The sequence below is a fragment of the Grampus griseus genome (assembly GCF_964374135.1).
Source record: "Grampus griseus genome assembly, chromosome: 2".
In the NCBI taxonomy this organism is placed as follows: Eukaryota; Metazoa; Chordata; class Mammalia; order Artiodactyla; family Delphinidae; genus Grampus; species Grampus griseus.
The window spans coordinates 41,879,206-41,895,681 of NC_139018.1; the positions used below are offsets into that span (position 1 = coordinate 41,879,206).

Sequence of the window (16,476 nt, forward strand, 5' to 3'; positions counted from 1 at the left end):
GATCACTCCCTAACACCATAAACAAAAATAAACTCAAAATGGATTAAAGTCCTAAATGTAAGGCCAGAAACTATCAAACTCTCAGAGGAAAACATAGGCAGAACACTCTATGACATAAATCGCAGCAAGATCCTTTTTGATCCACCTCCTAGAGAAATGGAAATAAAAACAAAAATAAACAAATGGGACCTCATGAAACTTAAAAGCTTTTGCACAGCAAAGGAAACCATCAGCAAGATGAAAAGACAACCCTCAGAATGGGAGAAAATATTTGCAAATTAAGCAACTGACAAAGGATCAATCTCCAAAATTTACAAGCAGCTCATGCAGCTCAATATCAAAAAAACAACCCAATCCAAAAATGGGCAGGAGACCTAAATAGACATTTCTCCAAAGAAGATATACAGATTGCCAGCAAACACGTGAAAGCATGCTCAACATCATTAATCATTAGAGAAATGCAAATCAAAACTACAATGAGATATCATCTCACACCGGGCAGAATGGCCATCATCAAAAAATCTACAAACAATAAATGCTGGAGAGCGTGTGGAGAAAAGGCAACACTCTTGCACTGTTGGTGGGAATGTAAATTGATACAGCCACTATGGAGAACAGTATGGAGGTTCCTCAAAAAACTAAAAATAGAATGACCAATTCAAAAAGAGTCATGTACTGAAATGTTCATTGAAGCTCTGTTTACAATAGCCAGGACATGGAAGCAACCTAAGTGTCCATGAACAGATGATGGATAAAGAAGATGTGGCACATATATACAATGGAATAATCCTCAGCTATAAAAAGCAACGAAATTGTGTTATTTGTAGTGAGGTAGATGGACCTAGAGTCTGTCATACAGAGTGAAGTAAGTCAGAAAGAGAAAAACAAATACCGTGTGCTAACGCATATATATGGAATCTAAGGGAAAAAAAAAAGTCATGAAGAGCCTAGGGGCAAGACGGGAATAAAGACACAGACTTACTAGAGAATGGACTTAAGGATATGGGAAGGGGGAAGGGTAAGGTGTGACAAAGCGAGAGAGTGGCATGGACATATATACACTACCAAACGTAAAATCGATAGCTAGTGGGAAGCTGCCGCATAGCACAGGGTGATCAGCCCGGTGCTTTGTGACCACCTAGAGGGGTGGGATAGGGAGGGTGGGAGGGAGGGAGATGCAAGAGGGAAGGGATATGGGAACATTTGTATATGTATAACCGATTCACTTTTTTATAAAGCAGAAACTAACACACCATTGTAAAGCAATTATAATCCAATAAAGATGTTTAAAAATAAATAAATAAAGGAGGGTAATATACACATCATCATGGGAATCAAATGCAAGAAAAGAAGCGGAAACCCTTATAAATCATGAAACTTGCCCTGATTAAAAGAAATTGCCACAATCCTAGCTCTTTGACCTGGAAAGGGAGTGTATGTATGTGTGTGAGGTGCAGAGATGTGAAAGCAATTTTAAAGTGTTTCATGAATGTATAATTCCATAAGAATTCTGTCTTTGATACCTTCAAGCAATGTAATCAATTTGTGAAAAGAACAACTGGGACACATGAATGTTTCGACAGATTAAAGTCTGCCTCCCAATATTTCCTTCCTCTTAACATTTAAGCTGCCAGAGGAAGGGGGAGGCCTCTGTAGCCCCTTTTCTGTGAAGTGTGTGTTACATTGTACATGACCCAGGGGCTAGAGGGATTTCAGCAAAACAACATTTAATAAACCCCCCAAACACATAACTTCCTTGGGACCCCTCTCTCATGCCTTGCTCTGAACTAGCTCAGATGCAGGGGTCAGAGCCTCCATTGTCAGGCTTTAGGACTGTCAGTCACTGCCATGCTAGTCTCAAGAAAGCTTTCCACTGGGAGGAAATGGCCGCAGAGTGAAGACTATAACACAAGCCTTGTCTCAAACTGCCCTTATCCAGTTTGGCCTATGAAAGCTGAGGACCGTCCTCCACGCGCACTCACAGTCTCTCAGCCCACAGGGGCTGGAAAAAAGAGTATCTACTGCTCTTTTTAAACAGCGACCCACCCCTACCCCCTCCCCCAAAATAAGGAAAAAAAGAAAACCTTACAGGCTCCTTAATTTATTAAAAATAGAAAAGGTTAGACACTGTGACTCTAATTTTTATTAGAGCTGTTTCTTTAATGATGTCAACTACTTTCTATGGCACAATTTTATGATTATAAGAAGGAGGAGGTGGGACCTCCCTGGCGGCGCAGTGGTTAAGAATCCACCTGCCAATGCAGGGGACACAGGTTCGAGCCCTGGTCCGGGAAGATCCCACATGTCGTGGAGCAGCTAAGCCCATGAGCCACAACCACTGAAGCCCGCGTGCCGCAACTACTGAAGCCCACGCACTTAGAGCCCATGCTCCGCAACGAGAAGCCACCGCACTGAGAAGCCTGCGCGCCTCAACTAGAGAAAGCCGGCAAGCGGCAACGAAGACCCAATGCAGACAAAATAAAAAATAGATATTTATTTTTAAAAAAGGAGGAGGGTCCTCCTGGTGTTACTAATAAATGATCTGTGGGGCACCTTCCCGAGCTGCCTGCAGACCAGCCTCCTTCACCAAGTGCCAGGCCAGAGCTCTGCTCTCCCGAGCGAGGCTTCTCACCCTGACCCGCCCCCGCCCTGTCAGCAGCCCTTGTGCAGTACCCACGGGGCACTGCGCCCTCACAGTCTGGGTTAGTTCCACCGGCTCCATTGCCTCCGGCACCCTGACCTGCTTTCCTTCCATGGAGCCCGGGCCCAGGTCATCTCGTATAGCTGAGACAGCCTCCCTCCTCTGTACCTAAGTTCACCCTACCCTCCTTCTAAGCCACAGCTCAAACTTCATCTCGTCCAGAGGAGAAGCTTCCTCTCACACACGCCAGCCATTCCCGAAGCCTCGGGCTAACCTAAATCCCCGATCCTCCTCAAGGCACCTTTGTCATCACTTAGGAGGTGAACTGGACTGACTGCTCCTGGCCACTGTTAACACCTGGAGGGTAAGGATTCTGAGTCATCGTGATCCCCTCGCCTTGAGAATGGACTGTACCCCCAAAGTGCTCAAAAAATACTCCCCAAGGGACCGGCTCAAAGACAACAGAGAAGTTCCATTGGTCTGAGAGTAAACATCATTTATAAACAGAAACACCGAGAAGACCTTGAAGAGTCTCTAGCCAATCCACTTTCATGAGTCCTGCCTCACAGGTAGGAAAGTGGTGGAACTCTGGGTCCGATTTCCCAGTTCCTGTTCCCCTGATGCCCCCATGACATCCTGCTGCCTGCCACTGCATCACCAGGCTAAACACAGCCTGCCTTTGCTTCTTCGCTGTTGCATTTTTTTTTCTTTTGTTTAAACAATAAATGTTTATCCTGCATGCCAAGGCAACCAGCAACTCCTCTGCTGGATGCCATCACCAGCACCAGAGAGAGTGAAGGGACTGGGAATTAGAACGAGAAACATACTCACCGTCTCTACTGCTTTCAGGCCACTTCTCAAGGTGCTTATTTCTTTGTCCAGCTCAGTCATGCTGTTGTAAATGGCAACATTTTAGTAACCAACATGGGACTTACACTTATTGTATTAAATATATGATGAGTTTAAATATTTCATGCTTGGAAGTCCACACTACTTCATTTTAAATGTTTAAAATTCCCTTCAGTGTTCAGATCTCACAGAAAGACAGCAACATTTTAAACTTATGAAATTTAGGTATGGAATTATGGGGTTTTTTTTGTTTTCCACAGCCAGCAGGTATAATATTTATAGGTTAAAAAGGGCAGAATAGAAATATGTCATGTTTCAATCACAAAAATCTCACTTAAGCAAATTACTGTATGTGGAAATAAATTTCTTGCCATGTGTGCCTCCCTTTGGACAAGGCAAAGAAACAGTCGATCCACAATCGTGTGTGCTGTGCTCTTTATCGTTATTATATTGCTTTTCATGAATGCTGTGGTAGTATGAATATTACAAGGTGATGGCCTAAATTTCAATCAACAATGATTTTTCTTAAAGTTTTACTAATTAGTTTTCATTTTCATTGACTTTTTTTAAACAGAGAAAGTTTCCTGGGCTTCTCCCATAATGCTTTTTATTTGACAGCTTTTAAACATGAGAGATTACAACTTAATTCTCACAGAGAATTCACATGTAAACAAATTCATTGACACTTCATTTACTTCAACATTTTAATTTCATGTCTTACATGGTACACTTCTACCAAACTCTACAGAGGGAAAAAATTAGCCTGCTCATCAGGCTTTTTAAAATCACTGCAAAAAGATGCAGTTTAAATATGTTTTTAAAAAAGGGGTGGCACAGTGGTTAAGAATCCGCCTGCCAATGCAGGGGACACGGGTTTCCCTGGTGGCACAGTGGTTAAGAATCCGCCTGCCAATGCAGGGGACACGGGTTCGAGCCCTGGTCGGGGAAGATCCCACATGCTGTGGAGCAACTAAGCCCGTGCGCCACAACTACTGAGCCTGTGCTCTAGAGCCCGCAAACCACAACTACTGAGCCCACGCACCTGGAGCCCGTGCTCTGCCTCCGCAATGAGAAGCCCATGCACCACAACTAGAGAAAGCCCGTGAGGGACAACCAAGACCCAACACAGCGAAAAAAAAAAAAAAATTTTTAAAAAGGCGGGGTGGGGGCAAAAGGAAGCAGGAAGAACAGTAAGGAAAAGTGCCTACCCCTCATGAGGTCTCTGAAAAGTGGTGTGAAGTTTGTGGGGAAAGTTTAGTGATTTTCCACTTTATTTTTAGTTCCTTCATTTGCATAAAGACTGCTTTCCATTAAAAGGTTGCTTGGTTTCTGGGAGTGTGTACACATGGGAAAATTACTAGCAACACCCTGACCTGCAGGACTTCCATTTGCTTAAACATGTATCCTCATATCCTCATTTAACTAAGTGTGCTCCCACCTGTATTTTAAGAGAACCACCCTTTCCAACTACTAGTGAAACCACACTGCTTCTCTAGACTCTTCATAACTCAGAAAATTAGGTTTTGTAGAAGTCAGAAACTGCATCCAGGAATATTCTGAAACAGCTAGAACAAGTATACAGTGACCCTTGAACAACACAGGTGTGAACTGTGCGGGTCCACTTATACGCAGATTTTGTTTCAATAATTATGTACTACATGATCTGCGGTTGACTGAATCCTCAGATGTGGGACCACGGGTATTGAGGAACCCCGCACAGGAAGGGTCAGCTATGAAGTTATATGTTGGATTTTCAGCTGTGCAGTGGGGATTCGGGGGGTGTCGGCACCCTTAACCCCACCGTTCAAGCGTCAACCGTATATTCACCGTATATTCAAACTCATGTAAAACATCTGAGTGACATGGATACTATTCAAACTTTATTTCATACACTGTTCAGGGGAAAGCAAACAGAAGGACCCTCTTCATGCAACGCTAACTATCTCAACGGCTAAACCACAGTCCAACGGATTTTAAAAACTGAAACAATTCACTCTAAGTACTTACTTTACTTTTGCTGCTTGAGGAATGTCCCGCAGCTCCTCATTTAGATTGAGAACCTTGGGGTATTTATTTTCCACAATAGTTATGAGATAGTGCAAAAGTGTAATGTTCCTACAATTACAGAAGGAGAGAGTATTAAACATGGTTAATATCTGCATATGATTTGTATATTCAAGTGATTACTTCCACAAGAATGCTACGTCCCTGCATTACTTTCAAAATGTGTAGGTTCCTGAAAGGCAGGCATTCTTAAGAGAAAGGGAGAAGAGGAGAGCCTTCGTGGGATTTACAAAAATATATGCCAAAAGCAGCACACATCTTCTGAAAGGGAAGGGCAGGGGATAAGAATTACGTTTTTGGCCCATAATGGGGATCCTTCACAATCTGCGTAATGCGATGGGTGATGGAAATGAGTCTGAACCATTGCCAAAAGGGACATCCCTTCACAGTGCATCCACCCAAAGACGAGGCCTGCCCTGCAAGTTCCTAACAAGCAGGGTGGGGTGGGGAGTGAGGGATGTTTAATCCACTAGAGAGGACAGCTAATTTTCAAGTCTGAAAGTACAGAGCAGCAACTCACTGATGAAAATTATTGACAATTCTCATTTAAGGGTTTCTTTCAACTGGGTGATAACATTTTTCCCTTCTGAAAGTTAGAATGCCCCCTATTTCAGGGCAGGACCTGGAAATGGGCCAGGACTGTGCCATCATGGATATGATACCCTCGCGGCCTAATTTTAGCAACACTTCAGCTCCTAACTGCACAACCAGCTCCCTCTTTGGTGGTGACAGGGCTGAACCTTGACTGACCTGGGTTGAAAAGGCGGGCATCTGATAACACTATCTAAGAGGCCACGCTGTGGTAGTCTGGTCCCCTGGTCCCTGACTCTGAGGCACATTACAATCACCTGGACCCCAGATGCCTGGGCCAACCTGAGATTCAGTCATTGGAATGAGGTGGGACCAGATGTGGGTATTTTTTAAAACTCCCCACTGAGACTAACAGCCAAAATCAAGAACCACTTATGCTATTGAAAGTTAGCATAATCAGGAGGACACAAATGCATTTCTTTAAAAACATTTCCATAATTTTTAGGCAGTTTGCTAATTCACAATGTTAAGGACCCCCCACCCCCCCGCAACAAAAGTAAAGCAGAGCTGCCGAACAGTTTTTCCCCGTAGCAACGCAAACCATTTCTGGTTATCCTTGCAGCTTCCTGGAGGTCAAGGCAATCCTATTCTCTGAGTCAACTCAGAGGAGTCAACTGAGTCCCACACGGAAAAAAATTTCCCCTTATTTTTCTTGCGCTAATAATTAGAAAACCATTGCTCAGAAAAGTAAAACAGTGGCTAATACTTCTGGCCACTTATTTTGCAGGTGTTCAGCTGTATTGTTCCACTTCAATTTTGCCTTTCACAGAATCTATGTGTCTGCCATGTGCCGGCTGCATGAGAGGCAAAATCCCAGCAACCATCGCGAGAAAGAGTAATGCCATTTTCCTTCATTGTTTCAGAGAAATGCTTTGTTAGAGAAATTTATTTAATTAACCATATGTGCCTTTTTTAGTGTAGAAAGACTTAAAACCAGATCACATTTGGATAGCAAACCACATTTGTCTGCTATCCAAATAACACCTCATATGAGTGAAGATAAATTCCTGAATAATAAAAACAACTAAACAGCCTCACATTTGACTACTCTCTGGTCATTACCAGAAACAAGCCTTTAATGCAGAGTGAAGAGGGAAAAGAAGAAGATCAGAAATGTTTTTAATTTATTGTTTTGAAAAGGCTTATTGTGTATTGGATAAAGTTTATATCATTAACTAGCAGATAATCATGTAGTAAGTACCAGCTTATCAGTAAGTTGGAAGGTGGGGGGCAAATGTGTGTGTGTGAGTGTGTGTGTATGAGTGAGGGGAGAGGGAGAGAGAGAGAGAATAGGACTGACTGGTGGTGAGGATTTCCTTCCTCCCCAACCTGCAAGCCCAGTTGAAGAGAAGACCGTTCCTTAAAAGATGGCTGCTCTTTATATGCAAGTAAGATGCTGCACTTATTTACTGCAACCTCCAAATAAAATCGGTCTGTTGGTAGCAGAGAGCTGTGGGCAGACCACTAGAACAACTGTCAAATACCTGTAAGGCCAAACACCTTGCTGGTTGTGACCTCAGACAAGCTAAATGAGCCACCTGACCCTGCCTCAGTTTCTTTATCTGACAACAGGCGATACAACACTTGGCCTGGGGACTTCACAGGTTGTTGTGACAATCAAATGTGAACGGGTTCTGAAAGGATCAAGTGCTTACATTAAAAATAAGGTGGTGTTCAGAGAAAACCATAATTCAAAAAGACACATGCACCCCAGTGTTCACTGCAGCACTATTTACAACAGCCAGGTCATGGAAGCAACCTAAATGCCCATCGACAGATGAATGGATAAAGAAGATGTGGTACATATATACAGTGGAATGTTACTCAGCCATAAAAAGGAACGAAATTGGGAGACGCATTTGTAGAGACGCAGATGGACCTAGGGACTGTCATACAGGGTGAAGTAAGAAAGAGAAAAACAAATATCATATATTAACACATATATGTGGAATCTAGAAAAATGGTACAGGTGAACTGGTTCGCAGGGCAGAAAGTGAGACACAGATGTAGAGAACAAACGTATGGACACTAAGGGAGGAAAGTGGGGTGTGGTGGTGGTGGTGTGATGAATTGGGCGATTGGGATTGACATATATACACTGATGTGTATAAAATAGATAACTAATAGGAACCTGCTGTATAAAAAATAATAAAATTCAAGGAAAAATAAGGTGGTGTTGATAGAACGTATCAGCTGTGTGTTGTTAATCTATTTCTACACAATGCAAAAATAAGGTTTAGCCCCACAACTGAACACACTGCTTGTTTCTTATACGATGGATTCAGGGTTGCCATAATGCTATGCTTCACTGACCCTATAGAAAATATAGAATAAAAAGTCTCACTGGTTGGGAATAATTAGGGTGAACAGCCTATACTTCTAAAAATAATTCGGGTTACAGAGAAGTTTACCTTAGAAACAAATTCCTTCCAAGTCAGTGGGAAACACAGCTCTCAGGGAAGCTAGAGTTAATATGCCTAATGCCCTTACCTGGAAATGACACTAGCACATTTTCACCTTCTGGTGTCTCTAACAGGAATCTATTCACCTAAAACACACTTTCTAGGAAGCATTTTAATGAGTCTTGGGATGAGCAGCTGAATACCAACAGCCAAAATGCATTTACACATTGTCATTTTTTAAGGTAGCTGCTAGCTTCCAGGTACCAAGGAAACCATAACTTACAAAGCCAACGAACTTCACATTCTGTCATCAGCTGTCAGTTTTTTATCTCTGTGGAGGAGCAGCAATTAGGAGAGGCCGTGAGGGGGCTACTTGGGTGCTGGTAAGGTTCTGTTTCTTGAACTGGGCACTAGTTATACAGATGTGTTCAATTTGTGGAAAGTCATCAAGCTGTACCTTTACGGTGAGTGAACCTGTCTTTTGTGTATTACACTGTAATAAGTTTACCCGAGAAAACCCCAAACACAAAAAACTTGGACTAGATGATATCCTTGTGGAATGAAAATGAAGGATAACTGGCCCAGTGGGAACTTGGGGATACGTGTGGTCATGAGACAGGAAGGGAGGAGTCAGTGGAGAAGGAAAGAGCAGGAGAGGAGAAGTGCAGACCAGACACTTTGGGATGAAGAGGCCCAGGAGGACCAGAGCGTACAAAGTTGAGCCCCGACCTAAGCTCCCAGATCTTCCATACTTACTTATCGATACTGGATTTTGTGTCAGCAATCTTATTTAGGCTGGATATCTTGAATCCATATGCATTGCCTCTTTGGCCTTTATTCATGTAATTTCCAAATGCCAAAACCACTTCCAGCAACTGCTTCAGGGCACTGCTCCTAAACACCTCTTCCGAACCAGAACGAATTGCTTCAAAACAAAATACATAAAACTATTACAACAAGACTTTTCAATGATACCCATCCTAAATCCACACACCTGATAAAAGATACTGGAGATGTAAGATGGGGCTGTTAGACTACCAGGGAGCACTTTCTGAACACCTTTACCAGAAGCCAAGAGCAAGGGGGCAAGGAGAGCCAGCTCAAGTTGTTCAAGAGACCCAGAGACAAGTGCACAGTCCTAGCCTTTCTCAGTCTTTTTCTTGGCTGACTCCCCGACCATAAGCAGCTAGGAATACATAGAGCAGCTACTGCCTTTTCCACATTCCTTTGCAGACCCTTTCTTGCCTGGTGTGAGTCAGATCACAGGACAGTTGATCAATTCCACTGATAGAAAAACTGGGCAAACGTGTGACATGTCACAGCTGGCAGGTGTCATCAGGACCCCAAAGTCAGCCTGCACTCTGTGGCTGTGCTCTTCAGTTGCCCACATTTCAAGCACCTAAAAATTTAACAGCCTCAAAATCAAACCATGTATCAGCTTCAAATCTTCCCTCAGAAAAATCCAGTAAGCCCCCATTACAAGAAAGCTAACTGTAGGTTTAATGCCAGTAGCGATCAAATAAATTCCTCACCAATACCCAGATAGCAAAAGCCCAGTTCTGCAGAGGAGTCCAGGGAGTGTGCTGTGAGTTCCAGAACCCAGGCTAGGCCATCAAGCCAAGGACAGACCTTAAGTAATTATCTGCCAGAAGTCCAACAGATTTCAAGCAAAAAAAAAAATCACCAAAGGGATCCAGTTTACTATATGCACTTGCATTGCACTTGTAAATGGGTACTTGAGACGAACATCATTGCCAGTCTGGGCAGCTTGACTTTACCTTCTACTTTGGGTTTCACTTCTGCCACACGCTCTGCAAACTTCTTTTTGAAGTACAACGACTGCAGTCTTTGCTGATAATGATTGATTCTGTAAGAGCAAGCATCAACTAATGAACATGTACTTAATACACGTATGTTCACTCAATGAATATGGAGGTGATGGTACCTTAGAGCACTCCCACCCCAACACGCACACACACACACAGAGTTCCTCTCCTGGACAGGAGCACAGGGCCTGAGGCCAACTGCACCTGGAGAGCCCATTTCCCAGTGCCCTACGGGGAGTGTTCGGGCAAGTGCAGCAGGGCCTTAGCTCCAATCAGCTTATGCAATTGCTAAAAGAAAGTGAGAGCTAACTGCCGTTGACTAAAGCCCCCTTCACTTCCTCAGAGTCCTAGTAGCTCTTGAGAACAGAAAAGCGATAAAAAGGAATGAAAATGTAAAGACTCCCCGCTTCTGCTGCAAATGAAGGGCAGTTGCCTGCACTCCTGCCATGGTGCTTCACTTGCCACAAAGTGTGCCTTGCAGAACTGTAGGGAAAAACTTGTCTCCGGCATTCTCTCCTCACACCATCCTCTCCCCACTCACATCCCCAAACCTTCCTCTTTCTTCACAGTTAGGTCCCTAGCTGCACCCCTCAGGGCTGGAAAGCTCTGCCTTCCAGGATAGCGACTAGCGACTAGAGATAACAGGCCACTGGCCTGTGATCACCACCAATACAGGCTGCTTGGTGTTTCTGAGCGGGTGAGGGTGGGCATACCTGCCCAGGCCTTCTGAACTCGCTGCCTAACCTGCTCTCCGGAGGAAACTTCAGTCCAGTAGGACTAGCAATCAGCCCTCATCCAAAACTATACCATATAATCAGACAGATGCAGGCCAGGTTCTGCTCTTATTAGGTGACCTTGGGCAGGAACCTTAACTCCTCCAGTTGCCAGCAGAGAATACCTCCCTGCCTGACAGCCCTCCTGTCAGGGCTGATAGCAGGATTAAGACACATGCAAACATCTAGACAGTTACTAAGGCGCAGTTATTGCAGGTGGCCATGTGTTTGTCTACACGAAGGGTTGCTGGGCATACGTGTCAAAATTTCAAAACCATCCTTTGTTCTACAGTAGTATGCAAAATGGCAAGTTGAGGTGAAACAACAAAAATAAGTCCAGATATGGCAGAAATGCAGAGTGGCATGTTCACCTTGGCCACCATGTAGGCCACTGGCACTCAGGGGAGGAGCTCTGCCCTGGGGTTGACTGAGAGTTTCAGGATCGCTGGTCCTTGTCCAATGCAGAATCAATTCGCTGGGCCTGGGATGGCAAAGCAACTCGGCTCACATGCCAAACTCAATTACGGAGCAGCAGCTGCTGCGGGGCTTTCTGGAGAAGGGTTGAGAAAGCTTGCCAAGGTTCCGTGGGAAGAGTGCCACGATCGATTAGTGATGTCTGCGAGTGTCATGATTTGACATCCAGACCCTGGCTATTTAGTTATGTGGGCTCTACGTTGATACCTCTGAGTCTGCCCATTGTTTTCTATTTTACAACAACCTTGAGATGTTGAGGTATAAGGAGGAGTGGGCTAGAATCCCAAGGGATCAAAGTGCTGAGGAGAATGACACTGACTAGAACCCAGAAAAGTTATGACTTGATTAGGTTAAAGTACATGAGCCAAAGAGGCCCAGGAATAGAGATAACTGTGAAGAAACTCTGACCCTGGCTCACCCATGGGCGAGAACTCACATAAACAAAACAATCAAGTTCCACACAACTCAGACTTGAGGAGATTTGGGGATTTAAAAAGGCTTCAAGTTAAGGCAGGTTAACTGGTCCAGATAATTCAACAGGAATCAAAAGATTCACTTCCTTAGAAAGGCCAGGGGCATCTTTGCTTTTTTTTTTTTTTTTTTTGCTGTACGCGGGCCTCTCACTGTTATGGTCTCTCCCGTTGCGGAGCACAGGCTCCGGACGCGCAGGCTCAGCGGCCATGGCTCACGGGCCCCGCCGCTCCACGGCATGTGGGATCCTCCCGGACCGGGGCACGAACCCGTGTCCCCTGCATCGGCAGGCGGACTCTCAACCACTGCGCCGCCAGGGAAGCCCCATCTTTGCTTTTTAAACATTTTCAAACTCACCTGCTCATCTCGAAAAGGAATCTATCAGCCTTGGCCATCCGATCCAGTTCATGTTTATGTTCCTCCAACAGATCAATGTCACTCTTTTCAGGAACAAATTTCAAGAGCTAAAAAGTACATGCAAATATTGAAACTGAGGTTTATAATTTAAATTCTTGCCCTAATTTTTCACGCTTTCAGTTAAATTTGTCCCAAGATGAAATTTTAACATTTAATTTATAAGCTCTCCTCACAGGTGACTGTTCAGATACAATGAAGTGATTAAATCTTTCCATTTAGGTTGCCAGAAGGTACAAACTTACAGTTACAAGATAAATCGGTAACGGGGATGTAGTGTACAACATCATGGTTATAATTAACACTGCTGCTTGATATATAATGAAAGTTATTAAGACAGTAAATCCTAAGAGTTCTCATCAGAAAGGGAAAAAAAGGTTCTTTTGGTTTTTTGCCTTTAAAAAACTTTTACCTATATGAGATGATGGATGCTAACTAAACCTATTGTGGAAATCATTTCACATTTGTAAGTCAAACCATTCTGCCACACACCTTAAATTTATAGTGATGTATGTCAATTATATTTCAATAAAATGGGAAAAAAACCTTTCTATTTTTACTTGAAAGTAGTTAAACCGGTGTAAGATTCATTTCTGGTATCTACGTGTTCTATAGTGCCCCTCAAATCAGAATTGGGAAGTTCTTTACTAGGACCCACTTTACATAGTCCATTAGAAAGGGGCTTTGGAGATTCAACCTTCTCATGAGAAGATGCTACAACTGAGGTCCAGAAAGATTAGGTCACTCACCCAGGATTATAAAGCAAGTGTGTGTGATCTTCAGAAATAGAACCTGGGTCTCGACTTCCAGCTCTATGTTTTTTTCCTATTACATCATGCTGAAATGAGTAATTTTATGTGTATTTTCTAATCAATTTGCTTATTTCTTTGGCTTATCTAATTCCATCTCATTTTTTGCTCCATGTAGAGTTAGGTGAGAGGAACACAATGGGATGTGAAGTTTTTGATTCCATATTTTATTTTGGATGAAGAAATGAGCATGGAATGTGGAAGAGATAGCAGTAATACTTAAAGTAGGAAAAGCACTTCTGTATGTGTCTAATTTTCTTTAAAGGCACAAACGTGTATGTGTATGCCCAGGGCTGTGTTTGTGTGCTATTTTCTAGATCAAATATTCTTGGACTTTTTAAAAAAAAATTACACTGAGCTTCTGGACCCTGAGATCCTCCCCATAAACTTGATGCTGGCATTGGGTGGTCCATTTAGCAGGTTCGTTGGATTTAATTAAGGGAGCTCAGAAAAGGCAGTCAGTCTGGGTACCACCAGCAGAAAAAGAGAATTGGAACTACAGGGAAGGAGATGAACGGTTTGAGGTTGGAGATATATTCCAGGCAGAGTGCTTATCATGCTGGGTTCTGGAAGGGGCAGTGCAGCACTTACACAGGAGGAAGAGCGGCCACCACAGCAGTGGGGGAGGGCAGCAGTGGGCAAGGTCAGGGAGGAGCAAGGGCCTTGCAAAAAATTCAGTCTTTATTTTGAGGGCATGGGATGTAACTTAAAATCTCAAGTAGGGGAATGAGTTTGCACTTTGAAAAGAACGCTCTGCCTGCAGAATGGAGAAGGAACTAGAAAGGATCAAAAGTATTGGGGGTTGTGATTAGATTGTTGATGCAGTAATCCAGGTGAGAGACGGTGGTGGCCTGGAATGGGTAGTGGACAGGTTCTAGAGATATTTATGGGGTTTGAACTGGCCTGACTTGTCGACTGTGGTAGATGAGGGTCAAAAGGATGAGGTCCAGGCTTCTGGCTTGGACAATGATGTACACAGAGTGTAACAGGGAACCCAGGAGGAGAAGGTTGGAGGAAGGTGGGTGAGGAGAAGGTGAATTTAGTGTTTGAAATACTGGCAAGAGAACCAAGTTGTGATTTCTAGTAGGCAGGTGGACAAATGGGTCTGAAATCCCAAAGAAATCTGGAAGACAAAGCTTTGGTGTGGGTTACAACATGCATGGATGTGAGTAAGGTAACCAGGGGGCCCATCAAGAGAAAAAAGCAGGGCTGGAGAGAAGCTGGCATTGATGCGATGAGAACAAGAAGAGGAACCTTCGTAGAAGGCAGTGGAGGGGCCTATGTGGAATCACAGGGCCAAGGGAAGAGGTGTTTCACCATGGGGCAAGTGGCCATCGGTGTCACACACCACCAATAAGTCAAGGAAGATGAGGACTCCAAAGTACTCCCTGGCTTTCTCAACAAGAAAGTTCGTATCCTTAGTGAGAACAGCTTAAGGGAGGTGAGGGGGACGGACTGCAGTGAGGTGAGGAAGAGTGAACAAGCTTTCAAGAACTGGCTGTGTCAAAAAAGAGAGGAGGGGCTTCCCTGGTGGTGCAGTGGTTGAGAGTCCGCCTGCCGATGCAGGGGACGTGGGCTCGTGCCCCAGTCCGGGAAGATCCCACATGCTGCGGAGCGGCTAGGCCCGTGAGCCATGGCCGCTGAGCCTGTGTGTCCGGAGCCTGTGCTCTGCAACGGGAGAGGCCACAACAGTGAGAGGCCCACGTACCACCAAAAAAAAAAAAAAAAAAAAAAAAAAAGAGGACAGTAGCAGATGGGGATGTGCAGTCTTAAGAGGTGTGTGTGGGAAGGGCTGGGACCTGAACAAGTTACATGTTGAGAGGGCAAGGTAGAAGACCTTGAGGAGAGGGGCAGGGCCCTCTGGGCGAGGTCCCTGAGCAGAAGGAAAGGATGGGCCAGAGCAGAAGCCAGGGACACCCCTCTCTCCTAATGGGGTGGAAGGCGGAAAGACGGAAGTAGATGCCAGGGAATTCACAGGTCTGGTGGCCTGAGAGCTTCTAGGCATGGATGTTCCCATGTTCAAATGGTAACACTGGACAAGTGTCTTCTTGTTCTTCCTCAGTGCTGGAGGGAAGGTAGTAGGGCAAGGGAAGGAAGGAAGAAGAGAGAGGACAAGGCTTATTTTTTCCCCTGAGTTTGGATTTTTTCCTTCTGGACAAGGAAATTCAGTTCTAGTTTCAGGGGTCCCCCCATACCTACCCTGCTGAGCCTACAGGCCCCTGTTCAGGATAACACAGACACCATCTGTCTCTTGTTACTCACAAGAGCACAGTGAGAGGCACAGGCTAAAGGCTCAGGCCGTCTCAAGTCAGAGTCAAGAACAGACTGTGTTTGGACAGTTTTGAGAGGAATGAAGAGCCAGACAAACACCTGGAGATAAGGAGAAAGGTGTGCATCCCAAGAAAGGGGAGTGTATGGATCTCATCTGAGATCTGATCTCAGTGGCTAAAAGCAGCAGGAGAGGAGGGGTGGAATGTGGCTCAAATGCAGATCATACCGAGTAGTAAAGGATGCTGTGTGAAGGCAAAGGAAGCAGAGGAAGAGGGGTAGAATAAGGAGGAAAAGAAAGAGCCTGGGAGATGAGCAGAGAGCAAGACATCCACAACTATCAGCAGAGGCCAGGTCAAAAGTATCCACTTGGCCAGATTCTGCTTCAGTAGACTGATTTTCTTACTTGTATTTATTTGAAGTACGTTCTATTTGCACTACAAGCCCTTTTGGCAAGATTCTGAAATCCTTTCCCTCAAGGAGGAATTTTGCTGGTTGCAATTTCACCGTAAACAGATCTTGTGGAATTTTAAGCATACGACCTTATCGATAGAGGCTGAAGACCTAAGGACCAAAGCAGCTTTCTGCTCAGTTCTTCACTCTGGGTGAAGCAGTTTTTGATGCAGGCATTTGGAGCGCAGGGTCACCTGGGGGCCAGGGAGGGACAGAGGGCAGCTGGGCTCCACTCTCTTGGGGCAGAGGCTCTGTTTTGACTGGTATTCCGTGAGGGAGGGAAGAGTGGGCAGAGGAACTAAAAATGCTCGAAAAAAGGAATACGTTTAAACTATTTATACACAGAGCATCCGAACAGACTTGGAAACATAGTCATTAGCTATTTTGGGAACTAAATCAAAACTTAAAAGGACAGCAAGAAAAGTTTCTCCACTGCTAAGT

At 44.4% G+C, this 16,476-nt stretch overlaps 1 protein-coding gene across 2 annotated transcripts in view; it reads right to left on the reverse strand.

Annotated features, from left to right (window-relative positions):
- DAAM1 (dishevelled associated activator of morphogenesis 1) overlaps positions 1 to 16,476 on the reverse strand; it is a 179,173-nt gene that overhangs the window by 13,563 nt on the left and 149,134 nt on the right. For both annotated transcript variants that reach the window (XM_082647226.1, XM_082647225.1), the window contains 5 exons: positions 12,449 to 12,555; positions 10,326 to 10,414; positions 9,304 to 9,472; positions 5,498 to 5,605; positions 3,473 to 3,533 (listed from right to left, as the gene is read on the reverse strand). In XM_082647226.1, coding sequence (XP_082503352.1) covers positions 3,473 to 3,533; positions 5,498 to 5,605; positions 9,304 to 9,472; positions 10,326 to 10,414; positions 12,449 to 12,555 — 534 coding nt within the window. The remainder of the gene's footprint in view (positions 1 to 3,472; positions 3,534 to 5,497; positions 5,606 to 9,303; positions 9,473 to 10,325; positions 10,415 to 12,448; positions 12,556 to 16,476) is intronic.